Genomic DNA, 16472 nt, shown 5'->3' on the forward strand with positions numbered 1-16472 from the left:
TATAGTAAGCTAATGCAAGACAGTTAGTTCATTTAGCTTTTTTTTTTTTTTTCTTCTTCTTTCAGTTCAAGCATCTCTGCACGGATTGCAGTTTTCTTTTTTTTTTTTTTTCTTGTAGAATTTTGTCTTCATGTACACAAAGGATTTAAAGGATTATGTTTTGCATATTTGTAGGAGTTGAATAAAATGCAAGATTTGTTAGTATTAACTAAACATTTGATCTTGAAATTTTTTTAGAAAGCAGGGTGAAATGAGACCACAAGAGTCAATTTACGAGAAAATTGTATACCCTTTAAATAAAAATTACCTGGCATCCCCTTTTTTTCCTTGTCATCCCTATTTATAAGACATCTTTTAATAATTGACAGTAATGGCAGCATTTCAGAATAGTAATCTTCCTGTGCTGAAATCAGTCCTTGAACCTGTCACGGTAATAAACTATGTGCAAGTAGTACTGACTGCTTACTGGGCATAACTCTGTCACATCATTCTACATCTGATTTGCTTACAGAAGTCAAATATTAACAAGTAGTCCTTCTTACAAGGCATGCTTATTCAATTCAGAAAAAACTAAATGTTATTTGAGATGGAGTCTTCCTCTGTCACACTGACTGGAGTGCAGTGGTCCCATCTCGGCTCACTGCAACCTCTACCTCTTGGGTTCCAGCAATTCTCCTGACTTAGCCTCCCAGGTAGCTGGGATTGCAAGTGTGCACCACCATGCCTGGCTAATTTTTGTATTTTTAGTAGAGCCGGGGTTTTGCCATGTTGGCCAGGCTGATCTCGAACTCCTGACCTCAGGTAATCCTCCCAACTCAGTTTCCCTAAGCGCTGGAATTAAAGGCATGAGCCACTGTGCCCTGCCAGAAAAAAAAAATTAAATGTTTTCTGTATGTCAGGCATGTTAGGATGCAGAGGGAAATAAATCTGGATCTGCTGCAGTGGTGTCCAGCCACTGGCCAGAGGCAGATATTTAAACAGCTAATTATAAAACAAAGAAGAGTAAATAATAGTAATAAAGGTGCAGGCTCACAGCTTCCTAGCTATAACTTAAAATTTTTTAAATCTTTGAAGACCAGAAGTTTTTTGGTAAACTCATTTGGCAGCAAAACCTGTCTGATATGAACTAAAAATCTGGGGAGCAAAATCTGACCTAAAGTAAAACGAGGGTATTTTGAGTCTCTGTCCTCTTTGGTGTAACTATTTATATGTTTTGCTGCAAAAATCATATTTTCTCTTTTTAGTGAGAGCTGCCTTAGACTCTGTTGGATGTGTTACATAATATACCAAATGGCATATGTACCATATAACCTTTGCAAAATTAGAAAACTTGAGATTTCAAAACATATCTGGATCCAAGGGTTGTAAGTAAGGGATTGTGGACCCTCACCATAATTTTTTAAACCTGAGCCATTCTGGTGGACATTTAGGTTATTTACTCCTTCAGATCTTCAGAAAATACTGCTGAGAATGACCATGTACATCTGTCATTTCATATATGTGAAAGCATATCTGTAAGAAATATTAGAAATGGAATTAGAAATGTTTGATGTTTGTAATTTTGTAAGATATTACCAAATTGCAAGACAGTTTGCAATCTTGCCTTTTTTTTTTCCTAAACAAAGCATTTTCTTAAAAGTAGCCATTTAGGTCCAATAGAACAGATGTATCAGTTTTACATGGCCATTTTCAGAATATACATATACAGTAAGTTTTGAAATCAGAATGATGAGTCCTCCAATTTTGTTCTTTTTCAAGATTGCTTTGGCTAATCTTGATCCTTCACATTTTCATATGAATTTTAGAATCTGCATGTCAATTTTTGCAAAAATGCCAGCTTGGATTTTGATAGAGATTGCAGTGAATTTGCAGATCATTTTGGGGAGTATTGTCACTTCAAAAATATTGTCTTTCAATTCATGTTCTCAAAACAGTGTCCAGTAACCAACAGCATTAGCAACAAATGTGATCTTTATAGAAATTTGGAATCTTAGATCACCCTAGACCTACGAATTCAGAATCTGCATCTTAAATAGCTCTCAGGAGGTTCGTATGCACATTAAAGTTGAGAAGCTCTGATGTTACTCTCAGGATATAGCTTTGGCCACTTGGACAATTTGCTTTTGTAAGTGATTGATCACATCAGTGGATACTTTAAGAAAAAACTTAAATATCACAAAGACATGATAATTTGAGTTGTGCACCTGAAGCCCTAAAGGTAATACTGGAATAAAATTTTTAAAGTGGACTCCAACTGTAATATTGATGAGATTGTTGGTAGAACCAAAAATGTACTTTTGTTGTCAGCATGCTAGCATATAGGAAGTATCTCTTCATTTGCCATGTATGAAGATCCATTGATCTCTGAACTTTATTTTTATTGATGTTAACTTAAAAATAATTTACTTTCTGCCTGATTCAGAAAGGACTTAAGATAGCTTGATCATAAGGTGATAATTGAAGGAATTTGTCTATGTAATATATGTATGTTTATGGTCAAAGAAAATAATACTATTATATCTATATAACTAACATTTTAATTCACAATTATTTTATTAGTTATTTGTAAATTGTATTAGTATTACTTGGAAATTATGGTATAATTGTATGTTACCACATTGTGACTAAGTGGTCATTTCATGTTTTAGATCTTGGTAATGTTCTCACTTCCACTCCAAACACCAAAACTGTTAATGGTAAAGCTGAAAGCAGTGACAGTGGAGCTGAGTCTGAGGAAGAAGAGGCCCAAGAAGAAGTGAAAGGAGCAGAACAAAGTGATAATGGTAATGTTTGGATAATCAGTTAGTAATTTTACAATAAATAAACTAAGAGGGTATGAAGACATTTGGGCTGATTTGGTATTGTAGAAGATTGGAGCAGGTGGTGGGATATAAGCTGTTGACCTTATAACCAGGTTTGCTGTGGACTGAAATGCTCTGCTACAGAGAAAGGAACAACCAACCTTATGCATAAATGGAGTAGGTGTTAACTGAAGATTGACAAGAATAGGCCACTCCTCCAAATGGACGACCTGAAATGCTGCATTGGACATGTGCTATTTTAAGGTGTTGTTTCCAACATGAATCTGCATAAGTTACTAAGGACAGGAGACAAGTTAGACTCTCAATATCTTACCAAAAATAGAATGGAATCCAGAGAATAGGATACAGGCATAAGTTTTTTTTGTTTTTTGTTTTTTTTGAGATGGAGTCTCGCTCTGTCGCTCAGGCTGGAGTGCAGTGGTATGATCTCGACTCACTGCAACCTCTGCCACCCTCTGCAACCTCAAGCCATCTTCCTGCCTCAGCCTCCCAATTAGCTGGGATTGTAGGCATGCACCACCATACCCTGCTAATTTTTGTATTTTTAGTAGAGACAGGATTTCACCATATTGACCAGGCTGATCTCAAACTCCTGACCTCAAGTGATCTGCCTGCCTCAGCCTCCCAAAGTGCTGGGCCTATAGGCATGAGCCATCGCACCCGGCCTACAGGCATAAGTTTTCATGAAGAAGGAACATTGGAATTATGGCTTAGAGCATTGAGGGCTCTGTTAGAATACCAATAACACGTGCTGTTAGAATACCAATGACACGTGCGAAGACTGTTTTCAAAAGGGGAGGCAGAAAGACACTACAACAAACTGCGGCCAGGCACGGTGGCTCATGCCCGTAATCCCAGCACTTTGGGAGGCCGAGGCAGGCAGATCACCTGAGGTTGGGGGTTCGAGACCAGCCTGACCAACATGGTGAAACCCCATCTCTATTAAAAATACAAAAATTAGCCAGGCATGGTAGCAGGCGCCGGTAATCCCAGGTACTTGGGAAGCTGAGGCAGGAGAATCACTTGAACCCAGGAGGTGGAAGTTGCAGTGAGCCAAGATCGTGCCATTGCACCTAGTCTGGGTGACAGAGTGAGATGCTGTTTCAAAAAAAGAAAACCAAAAACTGCGTAACTTAGTTTTGCCTTCCCTTTCCAGTAAGGTATGACAAAGAGCGCCTTTTTTAAAGGTCCTTTTTATCAGCTATGTGGAAGAGCAATTTGCTTATGCCTAAGGGAGTAAAAAGACTTTGAGAGATTACTTTTTAAAAGAAACTCTAGAAGATTGACAGGGAACTGAAACAGTTTTGAAGCCAACATAGTTTGGGTGAGCTCTCAGCCTATAGTAAACCCCATTTCAAGGAGCATGCCTTCTCTTTGATCCAAGTAGGAAACCCTTCAAAGGGATTGTGAGGTTAGGGAAATGACAGCTGGATATTAAAACATGGTATGCAGAAGGTAACCTACTGTGAACTTTTATGAATCTCTCCATTTTCTCATAAAAGATAAGAAAATGATGAAGAAGTCAGCAGACCATAAGAATTTGGAGCTCATTGTCACTAACGGCTATGATAAAGACGGCTTTGTTCAGGATATACAGAATGACATTCATGCCAGTTCTTCCCTGAATGGCAGAAGCACTGAAGAAGTAAAGCCTGTTGATGAAAACTTGGGGCAAACTGGAAAATCTGCTGTTTGTATTCACCAAGGTATTGTCCCCAAATAATTCTGTGTCCAGCCTCTTTCCTATGAATAGTCTTTTAATAATTACAGGATCTTTAGGATCAGTTTTGAATTTAAAAATCTCTTGTTTAGTAATATCTTAGGGTTTACTAATATTATAAGGGTTTATGGTTTTGAAAGAGCGTGAATTAGGGCCAGGGTTATATATGTATCACTTTCTGTTGCCCAGGCTGGAGTGCAGTGGCATAGTCAAGGCGCACTGCAGCCTTGAACTCCTGGGCAATTCTGCCTCAGCCTCCTGAGTAGCTGGGATTACAGAGACAGGGTTTTGCCAGGTTGCCCAGGCTGGTCTGGAACTCCTGAGTTCAAGTGATCTGCCCGCCTTGGCCTCCCAAAGTGCTAGGATTACAGGTTTGAGCCACGCACTGGCTTATTTTTTAATTTTTAGGGATACATAATAGTACATGTGAGAAACATCATTTCTTTTTGTGTGTGTGTGTGAGATGGTGTCTCGCTCTGTTGCCCAGGCTGGAGTGCAGTGGCGCAATCTCGGCTCACTGCAACCTCCACCTCCCGGGTTCAAGTGATTCTCCTGCCTCAGCCTCCCAAGTAGCTGGGATTACAGGCACATGCCACCACGCCCGGCTAATTTTTTATATTTTTAGGAGAGATGGGGTTTCACCATGTTGCCAGGGTGGTCTCAAACTCCTGACCTCAAGTGATCCGCCCGCCTTGGCCTCCCAAAGTGCTAGAATTACAGATGTGAGGCAACACACTTGGCCGAGAACCATCATTTCTTTGTGTGTGTGTGTGTGTGTGTGTGTGTGTGTGAGATAGTGTCTTGCTCTGTCGCCCAGGCTGGAGTGCAGTGGCACGATCTTGGCCCACTGCAAGCTCCGCCTCCCAGGTTCATGCCATTCTCCTGCCTCAGCTCCCGAGTAGCTAGAACTACAGGCACCCGCCACCACACCAGGCTAATTTTTTGTATTTTTAGTAGAGACAGGGTTGCACCGTTTTAGCCAGGATGGTATCGATCTCCTGACCTCGTGATCCTCCTACCTTGGCCTCCCAAAGTGCTGGGATTACAGGCGTGAGCACTGTGCCTGGATGTTTTTTGGTTTTTTTTTGAGACAGAGCCTTGCTTCTTTGCCCAGGCTAGAGCACAATGGCCCGATCTCAGCTCTCTGCAACCTCTGCCCCCTGGGTTCAAACAATTCTCCTGCCTCAGCCTCCCCAGTAGCTGGGATTATAGGCACGTGCCACCACGCCTAGCTAATTTTTGTATTTTTAGTAGAGATGGGGTTTCACCCTGTTGGCCAGGGTGTTCTCAAACTCCTGACCTCAAGTGATCTGCCTGCCTCAGCCTCCCAAAGTGCTGAAATTACAGGTGTGAGGCAACGCGCCTGGCCGAGAAACATCATTTCTTTTTTATTTTGAACGAAGTCTCACTCTGTCATCCAGGCTGGAGTGCAGTGGCCCGACCTCGGCTCACTGCAAGCTCCGCCTCCCAGGTTCACACCATTCTCCTGCCTCAGCCTCCCGAGTAGCTGGGACTACAGGTGCCCGCCACCACGCCTGGCTAATTTTTTTGTATTTTTTAGTAGACATGGGGTTTCACTGTGTTAGCCAGGATGGTCTCAATCTCCTAACCTCATAATCCGCCCTATTCTGCCTCCCAAAGTGCTGGGATTACAGGTGTGAGCCACTACGCCCGGCCGACAAATATCATTTCTTAATATAAGAACCAAACTTACCTAATTGGATCTTACATTTAGGCATCCTGCTTGGTAGGTAATTTTCTCTTAAAGGGTTATTAGGTTTTATAAGATTTCATCTAGGTTGTCTTTATGGAATTCAATGAAAAAATATTTTGTAATCTTTTCAAATAAAAATTATCAACTAAATTTAAAGTTTTGGTAAATTTTAAACAGTGTGGCTTGATAAATCAAATTTGTCTCTCAGTATAAAAATAATATAAGGCTGATGAATTTTGAAAATGGAATAAAGGTCAGGCACGGTGGCTCACACCTGTAATCCCAGCACTTTGGGAGGTCGAGGCAGGCAGATCACCTGAGGTCAGGCGTTCGAGACCAGCCTGACCAACATGGTCAAACTCCATCTCTACTGAAAATACAAAAGTTGGCTGGGTGCGGTGGTTCACGCCTGTAATCCCAGCACTTTGGGAGGTCGAGGCAGGCAGATCACCTGAGGTCAGGAGTTCGAGACCAGCCTGACCAACATGGTCAAACTCCATCTCTACTGAAAATACAAAAGTTGGCTGGATGCGGTGGTTTACGCCTGTAATCCCAGCACTTTTGGAGGCTGAAGCAGGTGGATCACCTGAGGTCAGAAGTTCAAGACCAGCCTGGCTAACATGGAGAAACCCCATCTCAAGTGAAAATACAAAAAATTAGCTGGGCATGGTGGCATGTGCCTGTAATCCCAGCTACTTGAAGGCTGAGGCATGAGAATCACTTGAACCCAGGAGGCAGAGGTTGCAGTGAGCCAAAATCACGCCACAGCACTCCGGCCTGGGCGACAGAACGAGACTCTGCCTCAAAAAACAAAAATAAACAGTACTTTGGGAGGCCAAGGCGGGTGGATCATCTGAGCTCAGGAGTTTGAGAACAGTCTCACCAACATGGAGAAACCCTGTCTCTACTAAAAATTCAAAATTAGCCAGCTGTGGTGGCCGATACCTGTAATCCCAGCTACTCGGGAGGCTGAGGCGAGAGAATCACTTGAACCTGCCTGGGAGGCAGAGGTTGCGGTGAGCCGAGATCATGCCATTGCACTCCAGCCTAGGCCACAAGAGCAAAAGTCTGTCTCAAAAACAAAACAAAACAAAAATTAGCTGGGCATGGTGGTGGGCACCTGTAATCCCAGCTACTTGGGAGGCTGAGGCAAGAGACTCGCTTGAACCCAAGAGGTAGAAGTTGCAGTGAGCCAAGATCACACCACTGCACTCCAGCCTGGGTGACAGAGGAAGACTCCATCTCAAAAAAACAAAGGAATAAATTTGTTTTTCTTTTATTAGAGTATAATTACCCTATCTGCACTTTTGTTCATATTTAGATATAATTGATGATCATGTTGAAGATGTTACAGGAATTCAGCATTTGACAAGTGATTCAGACAGTGAAGTTTACTGTGATTCTATGGAACAATTTGGACAAGAAGAGGTAAAAATGACATTTTCTGATTGGTGTATTTTCAAAGTGGTGTATTAGAATTCAATGCATAACTTCCATTAGTAGCAAATATACATGCTATTTTTCATTTTGAAAATATACCCCTAAAATGTTTAAACATTTGTATTTTAAACTATTTTTTTCCGAATTGAAAAATACGTAAAATTCTGTAAAAGTCGAAGAAAGAAAAATTAATAATAACTATTCCAATATAACTATTAATATACATGTATTTATAAATATTCTAGGAGACGTGAGATGGGGATGCAGAGGAAACACTTTTTATGCTAGTCCCTATGTTTGAAACATGTATTAATGTTCAGGAAAATTGAATGATCTTCTTTGTTGTTGTTTTTGTTTTTTAGAGATGGGGTCTCCGTCTGTCGCCCAGGCTGGAGTGCAGTGGCGCAATCTTGGGTCACTGCAACCTCTGCCTCCTAGGTTCAAGCAATTCTCCTGCCTCAGCCTCCCAAGTAGCTGGGATTACAGATATGTGCCACCACACCTGGCTAATTTTTATATTTTTATTAGAGACAGAGTTTCACCATGTTGGCCAGGTTGGTCTCAAACTCCTGGCCTCAAGTCATCTGCCCGCCTCTGTCTCTCAAAGTGCTGGGATTACGGACGTGAGCCACTGCGCCCAGCCTAAAAATGGGTGCTTGATATGTTGCCTAGGCTGGTCTCAAACTCTTGGCCTCAATCAGTGCTCCCACCTCGGCCTCCCAAAATGCTGGGATTACAGGTGTGAGCCACCGAGCCTGGCCTGAATAATGTTCAGACAAATAAGTCTGTTCTTCACATTGACTGTAATTCACTGGATTGAAATTTTTAGTGGAAATAATTTTTAAGTTTCAGTTAAGATCCAGTATTGGAAGAGAAGACTTAAAAAAAAAATTATAAAACATCCATGAATTCTTTTTCTCAACTTTTTCTGATAATGATGACAGCGGTATTTTAATTTTTAATTTTTAAATTTTTAATTTTAATGGGCACATAGTAGGTGTATATATTTATGTGTTAGACTGGGCACGGTGGCTCACACCTGTAATCCCAGGAGGCTGAGGCAGGAACTTTGCTTGAAGCCAGGAGTTTGAGACCAGCCTGGGCAAGATGGCAAGACCCCCATCTCTACTTTATTTTTGTAAAATATAAAAAATATAATAGATATATATTTATGGGGCATATGAGATAATTTGGTGCAGGCATATGATGTGTAATAATCACATCAGGGTAAATGGAGTATCCATTATTTCAGGCACTCATCATTTCTTTGTGTTCCAAACATTCCAATTGTACTTCCTCAGTTATTCTAAAATGTACAACAAAGTATTGCCGACTGTAGCCACTCTGCTGTGCTATCAGGTACTAGATCTCATTCATTGTATCTCTATCTCCATGAGTTTAATTGTTTTAATTTTTAGCTCTCACAAGTAAGTGAGAACATTTGAAGTTTTTCTTTCTGTGCCTGGCTTATTTCACTAAACATAGTATCTTCCAATTCCATCCATATTGCAAATGACAGGGTCTCATTCTTTTTATGGTAGAATAGTACTCCATCGTGTATATGTACCATGTTTTCTTTATCCATTCATCTGTTGATGGTCACTTAGGTTGCTTCCAAATCTTGGCTATTGTGAACAGTGCTGCAGTAAACATGGGAGTGCTGATATCTCTTCAGTATATTGATTTCCTTTCTTTTGGGTATACAGTCAGCATTGGAATTGCTGGTCATATGGTAACTCTATTTTTAGCGTTGTTGTTTTTTTTTTTCCCTTTGAGACGGAGTTTCGCTCTTGTTGCCCAGGCTGGAGGGCAATGGGGCGATCTTGGCTCACTGCAACCTCCGCCTCCCAGGTTCAAGTGATTCTCCTGCCTCAGCCTTCCCAGTAGCTGGGATTACAGGCATGCGCCACCACGCCCGACTAATTTTGTATTTTTAGTAGAGACGGGGTTTCTCCCTGTTGGCCAGGCTGATCTCAAACTCCCTCAGGTGATCACCTCAGGTGATCCGCCCACCTTGGCCTCTCAAAGTGCTGGGATTACAGGCATGAGCCACCACACCCGGCCTGTTTGTTTTTTGAGGAACTTCCATACTGTTCTCCATAGGGGCTGTACTAATTTTACATTCTCACCAACAATGTACAAGGGCTTCCTTTTCTCCACATCCTCGCCAGCATTTGTTATTGCTTGTCTTTGGGATAAATTTTAACTGGGGTAAGATACTATCTCGTTGTAGTTTTGATTTGCATTTCTCTGATGATCAGTGATGTTGAGCACCTTTCATATACCTGTTTGCCACTTGTCTTTTGAGAAATGTCTTTTCCGATCTTTTGCCCATTTTTAATCAGGTTATTAGTTTTTTTCCTATTGAGTTGTTTACGCTCCTTATGTATTCTAGTTGCTAATCTGATAAGGGTGGTTTGACAGCTATATTTCTGTTTGGCCTTTTTATATCCTCTCCCCAGTCTGTCTCCTACCTCCCTACCCTGTTCTAATACAGTTCAGTATGTCTTACAGAAAATCATGTATCTTTTGCCTCCCTGAAATGACTTTAACTTTTTGTGTTTTTCTCCTTTTCTCGTTTCATAATGCAATTAAATCTACCTCTTAGTTTTCTCAAATTTTAAAAACACATGAATAAATTATCTTTTACTTAAGGTCAAACACAAATGAGTAGCGTAGGCCAGTCATGGTGGCTCACACCTACAATCCCAACACTGTGGGAGGCCAAGGCAGGTGGATCACTTGAGCTCATGAGTTTCAGAGCCGCGTGGGGAACATGGCAAAAACCACGTCTTTATAAAAAATAAAAAAAGTAGCCAGGCGTGGTAGCTACTCAGGGAGGGCGGCTTGAGCCTGGGAGGCAGAGGATGCAGTGAACCAAGATGGCACTGCACTCCAGCCTGGGCGATAGAGCCAGAACTTGTCTCCAAAACAAAAAAGGGCAGCATAGATTGGAAAAATAATGATAAGGAGCCCAAACTGAGAATGAGTGAAATTAGTGAAATTAGTAAAAAATGAAAATGATGAAAAACCCAGATTCCCTGTTATTTTTTCTTTTTAAAAAAGAGATGTTTGGGGAAGATTGATGAAAGGGACCAGATAGAGATTGATTTCAGTAAATATCCGGCTGCTAAATTATAGGTTTGTTCCTGTTTTCCCTCTCAATCAGTTAATGGACTAAAGCTCAGGGGGCTGTCTGACCTGGCTTCTGGAGTTCAGTGGCACAATCTGGGCTTACTACAACTTCTATCTCCTGGGTTCAAGTGATTCTTGTGCCTCAGCCTTCCAAGTAGCTGGGACTACAGGCATGTGCTACGCTGCCTGGCTAATATTTGTATTTTTAGTAACGACAGGGTCTCACCATGTTGGCCAGGCTGGTCCTATACTCCTGGCCTCAAGTGATCTGCCTGCCTCGGCCTCCCAAAGTGCTGAGATTACAGGTATGAGCCACTGTGCCTGGCCCCTTGCTGGCCTATGTTAACACCACTCTCCTATTTGGTCATTGCTCACCACCCACCCTGGCCATCTCACTGTTTCTCTAATGTGTCAAGTCCCTTCCCACCCCCACCCCTACTTGTACATCCTCCCTCTTCACTGAGGACTCTTATATACCTTTTATATCCTAACTCAGATGTCCCTTCCTGAAGGAAACCTTAGATAAGATACCCACCTCATCACCACCTTCACCAAGTCCAGTTAATTATAGGTTGTCATCCACCAAAGTCTTAGGTGGGTTCTTTTAAAAACATATTTAGGCTCTGCCTACACAGTAGTCATTCTTTATTCCTTTACTTTCTTAATAAACTTGCTTTGACTTAAAAAAAATATTTAGGACTGGGTGTGGTGGCTCAAGCCTGTAATCCCAGCACTTTGGGAGGATGAGGCGGGCGGATCACGAGGTCAGGAGATCAAGACCATCCTGGCTAACACGGTGAGACCCCTTCTCTACTAAAAATACAAAAAAGAAAAAAAGTAGTCGGGCATGTTGGTGGGCGCCTGTAGCCCCATCTACTCGGGAGGCTGAGGCAGGAGAATGGCGTGAACCCGGGAGGCGGGGCTTGCAGTGAGCCAAGATCGCTCCCCTGCACTCCAGCCTGGGGGACAGTGCAAGACTGCATCTCAAAAAAAAAAAAAAAAATTTTAGGCAGTAATCTCTAAGCATAAGGTAAGCATAGAAATTTAGATGTTTCTTTAATAACTGACTCACAAAAACAATTCACTGGCCAGGCATGGTGTCTCACGCCTGTAATCCCAGCACTTTGGGAGGCCAAGGTGGATGGATCATGAGGTCAGGAGATTGAGACCATTCTGGCCAACATGGTGAAACCCCGTCTTTACGAAAAATATAAAAATTAACCGGGCGTGGCAGCGCGTGCCTGTAATCCCAGCTACTTGGGAGGCTGAAGCAGGAGAATCGCTTGAACCTGGGAGGTGGAGGTTGCAGTGAGCCGAGATCGTGCCATTGAACTCCAGCCTGGTAACAGAGTGCGACTCTGTCTCAAAAACAAACAAACAAACAAAAACAAAAAAACAATTCACTGCCCAGTCTTCTTGACTCTGTTCGTGGACAAATCATTCTTATCCCATTTCTTCCCTTCAGATAGGAAGCAACATGTGAATTAAAGACATTTTTTAGTTAAAGAATATTTCCAATAATGACATGAAAGAACGTTTTAGGAAAACAGTATTTCTCCTATTGCTGTAAAAACTTTGTGGTGTATAATTCATGTTTCTAGCTTTTAACTAAGTGTCATTTTAAATTTGTAGTCTTCAGACAGCTTTACGTCCAACAATGGACCATTTCAGTATTACTTGGGTGGTCATTCCAGTCAACCTGTGGAAAATTCTGGATTTCATGAAGATGTTCAAGTACCTCCTGGAAATGGCAACATTGGGAATATGCAGGTGGTTGCAGTTGAAGGAAAAGGTGAAGTCAAGCATGGAGGAGAAGATGGCAGGAATAACAGCGGGGCGCCACATCGGGAGAAGCGAGGTGGAGAAAGTGACGAATTCTCTAATGTCAGAAGAGGAAGAGGTGTGGATTACCTTTTTTCTTCCCTCACTATCTTTACTGATTTTCTTATTTATTTTTGAGATGGAATCTCGTGCTCTGTCACCAAGGCTGGAGTGCAGTGGCGCAATCTTGGCTCACTGCAATCTCTGCCTCCCGGGTTCAAGTGATTCTCAGCCTCTCGAGTAGCTGGGATTATAGGCACCTGCCACCACGCCTGGCTAATTTTTGTATTTTTAGTAGAGATGGGGTTTTACCATATTAGCCAGGCTGGTCTCAAACTGATCTCGGGTGATCCATCCACCTCAGCCTCCCAAAGTGCTGGGATTACTGGCATGAGCTATGCCTGGCCGCCTGACTAATTGAAAAAGTTTTTTTTGTAGCGATGAGCATCTCACTATGTTGCCCAGACTGATCTGAAAATTTACCTCCTTGATAGATTTTTCAAGATAGAAGTCTTGAAAACAGCATCAGGCACCTCAGGGCCCATTTTGGGGTTTAACTTTGCAAATAGCTGTAATTCAGTTTCCCTTTTAATCCCCGACAATGCTTGATGCAGGTTCAGCTATGGGAATTCTGCTGCAGTGGAGGTCCAGGATGCTACAGGGCAGTGAGCTAGACAATTTCCTGTTTATTATTCAAAACAAAACTTGCTCATTATATTAGCAAATGTAAAATTTTGTAATATTTCATTCCTGCAAGGGTAGGGTAACGCAATAGTACCTTTTATAGTCTGCACTGTAACACTGTTTCAGCCTTCTGAAAAATAGCTTGGGAACCTTGACCCAGTTGTTATCCTTTAATCCAGTAATGATTTTTTTTGGAATCTGTCCTAAAGAGATCAAGGGAAATTTGGACGAGGATTTACATATATAAAACCATTCATTGAAATTTTATTTGTAACAGAAAAAATTTGAACTCATCCTACCTATCCAAAAGTGGAGAATGGTTGAGTGAATTATTTCATAACCTAACTAGGGAATTTATGTAACCATTTAAGTGTTTTTGGAATAAAATTTAATGATGCAGATAAGTGTTCATAATACGATTTTAAAACTAGGACATAAAAATCAATGTATAAGGGGGTAGTGCCAATTTTGCAAATATATGTCCAGAGAAAAGAATGGATGGCTATATAACAAAATCTTAATAGTAGTGAGATTTCTATAAGGAACACACAATTTAGAATAAGAACAACACATTTAAAATCCTTTGGATGTCTGGGCATGGTGGCTCACTTCTGTAATCCCAGCACTTTGGGAGGCCGAGGCAGGCAGATCACTTGAGGTCAGGAGTTCGAGACTAGCCTGGCCAACAAAGTAAAACTCCGTCTCTACTAAAAATACAAAAATTAACCGGGCATAGGTGGCATGTGCCTATAATTCCAGTTGCTTGGGAGGCTGAGGCAGGAGAATTGGCTGAACCTGGGAGGCGGAGGTTGCAGTGAGCCATTGCACTCCAGCCTGGGCAACAGGGTGAGACTCTGTCTCAAAAACAAATACCTTTGGAGATTTATAATGTAATGAAACCAAAAAAAAAGACCCAAAAGGCAAAAGTAGCTCTTTATTGTAACTTTTAATACTCTAAAGAAGGAGTCTTCAGGGCCAGGAGTGGTGGTTCATGCCTATAATCCCAGCAGTTTGGGAGGCCGGGGCATGTGAATTGCTTGAACCCAAGCGTTCGAGACCAATTTGGGTAACATGGGGAGACCTCGTCTCTATTTAAAAAAAAAAAAAGTCTTTAGATTTTTTCAGTCTGGTTACCTTATTAGTAAAGAATGTTTGAGCATGCACTCCAAATGTGTGTATTATTTCTGAATTATTTGCATAATGTATTAGTATATTGTGTATATTACAGAACCTTAGCAAAAAATTTTACAATATATCAATATGAATAGAAGTTTACAAATCAATTCCTTTGATCTCAGCAGTTTATTTTATGTACTTCTCGATTGCTTCTACTCCACTTTGGAAGGTTATTTTTTAATTTTTTTGAGATGGAGTATCGCTCTGTTGCCCAGGCTGGAGTGCAGTGGCGTGATCTCGGCTCACTACAACCACCGCCTCCAGGGTTTGAACGATTCTCCTGCCTCAGCCTCCCAAGTAGCTGGGATTACAGTCGCATGCCACCACACCGGGCTAATTTTTATATTTTTGGTAGAGACAGGGTTTCAGCATGTTGGCCAGGCTGGTCTTGAACTCCTGACCTCAGGTAATCCACCCGCCTCAGCCTCCCAAAGTTCTGGGATTACAGGTGTGAGCCACTGCTCCCGGCCACACTTTGGAGATTTACATCTAAAAGAAATAACAGGAAAATGAATAAAACACAGTTTCTACTTGTATAAGAATTATTTAAAACAAGCTTATTTTTGCCTCTTAAAATAGGACATAGGATGCAACACCTGAGCGAAGGAACCAAGGGCCGGCAGGTGGGAAGTGGAGGTGATGGGGAGCGCTGGGGCTCTGACAGAGGGTCCCGAGGCAGCCTCAATGAGCAGATCGCCCTCGTGCTGATGAGACTGCAGGAGGACATGCAGAATGTCCTTCAGAGACTGCAGAAACTGGAAACGCTGACTGCTTTGCAGGTAAACTTCCAAATGTGTCATATCTTCTTCTGCTTATTGATTCTGGAAAGCAATGTGGAATCTCTGTTGATCATATTTACATAAATTAATGTATTTTACTGATTTTTTTAGAAAATAGAACTTAGTTTTGAAAATATTGTTTAAGAAAAGACTGACCAAGAAACTAATTACTGCTTAAAATAATAGAAAAATGGCTGGGCATGGTGGCTCACGCTTATAATCCCAACACTTTGGGAGGATCACCTGAGTTCAGGAGTTCGAGACCAGACTGGCCAACATGGTGAAATTCTGTCTCTACTAAAAATACAAAAGTTAGCCAGGTATGGTGTTGGCATGCCTGTGATCCCAGGTACTTAGGAGGCTGAGGCAGGAGCGTGCCGTGAACCTGGGAAGCAGAGGTTGCGTGAGCCGAGATCACGCCACTGCACTCCAGCCTAGGTGAGAGAGTGAGACGCTGTCTCAAAAAAAAAAAAATAAGTAAATAAATAAAAGAAGGGAAAAGGGTTCATAGGAAGAGACACTACAGCTTGATTTATAGTTTCAACTGTGGCCTATGATAATCCCTGAACTCAGCTGCCCTTTCTTGAGTAACATTTGTTGGAAAGAATAGAGAAGTAATTAGCGTTGGCTCTCTGACCTAGCTGCAAACATTATACAACATTGAAGCATCATGCTGTAACAGATGTTAAGAAGTATTTGTAAGGATTAATCAAAGAAGATGTGCTTCCATTGCAAGATAAATACATTAAATGTAGGCTTATGTAAAGAAACTGATACCGCAGGCTTTCCTAAACAACCACCATGAATATCTTTCTCTTTACCTAATCAGTAAGTTACTCAAGCTATCACATTTTTTAAAATTATATGTATCTCCAGGATTCTCAGTTACTTGTTGTTATTGTTGTTGTTATTATTATTATTATTATTTTGGGGTTTTTTGGAGATGGAGTCTCATTCTGTCACCAGGCTGGAATGCAGTGGCAGGATCTTGACTTACTGCAATCTCCACCTCCCGGGTTCAAGCGATCCTTCTACCTCAGCCTCCTGAGTAGCTGGGACTATAGGCGCACGCCACCATGCCCGACTAATTTTTGTGTTTTTAGTAGAGACAGGTCTTCACCATGTTGGCCAGGGTGCTCTCAATCTCTTGACCTCGTGATCCACCCGCCTCAGCCTCCCAA

At 41.6% G+C, this 16472-nt stretch overlaps 1 protein-coding gene across 24 annotated transcripts in view; it reads left to right on the forward strand.

The window, feature by feature from the left end:
• The window catches only part of ACBD5 (acyl-CoA binding domain containing 5), a 61570-nt gene that overhangs the window by 20344 nt on the left and 24754 nt on the right, over positions 1-16472 (forward strand). For 18 of the 24 annotated variants that reach the window (XM_025396997.1, XM_025397001.1, XM_025397012.1 and 15 more), the window contains 5 exons: positions 2649-2783; positions 4325-4528; positions 7578-7684; positions 12464-12731; positions 15092-15291. In XM_025396997.1, coding sequence (XP_025252782.1) covers positions 2649-2783; positions 4325-4528; positions 7578-7684; positions 12464-12731; positions 15092-15291 — 914 coding nt within the window. The remainder of the gene's footprint in view (positions 1-2648; positions 2784-4324; positions 4529-7577; positions 7685-12463; positions 12732-15091; positions 15292-16472) is intronic. The other 6 variants (XM_025397010.1, XM_025397015.1, XM_025397007.1 and 3 more) reach the window with 2 other exon arrangements.

The sequence above is a fragment of the Theropithecus gelada genome, chromosome 9 (genome assembly GCF_003255815.1).
Source record: "Theropithecus gelada isolate Dixy chromosome 9, Tgel_1.0, whole genome shotgun sequence".
Classification (NCBI taxonomy): domain Eukaryota; kingdom Metazoa; phylum Chordata; class Mammalia; order Primates; family Cercopithecidae; genus Theropithecus; species Theropithecus gelada.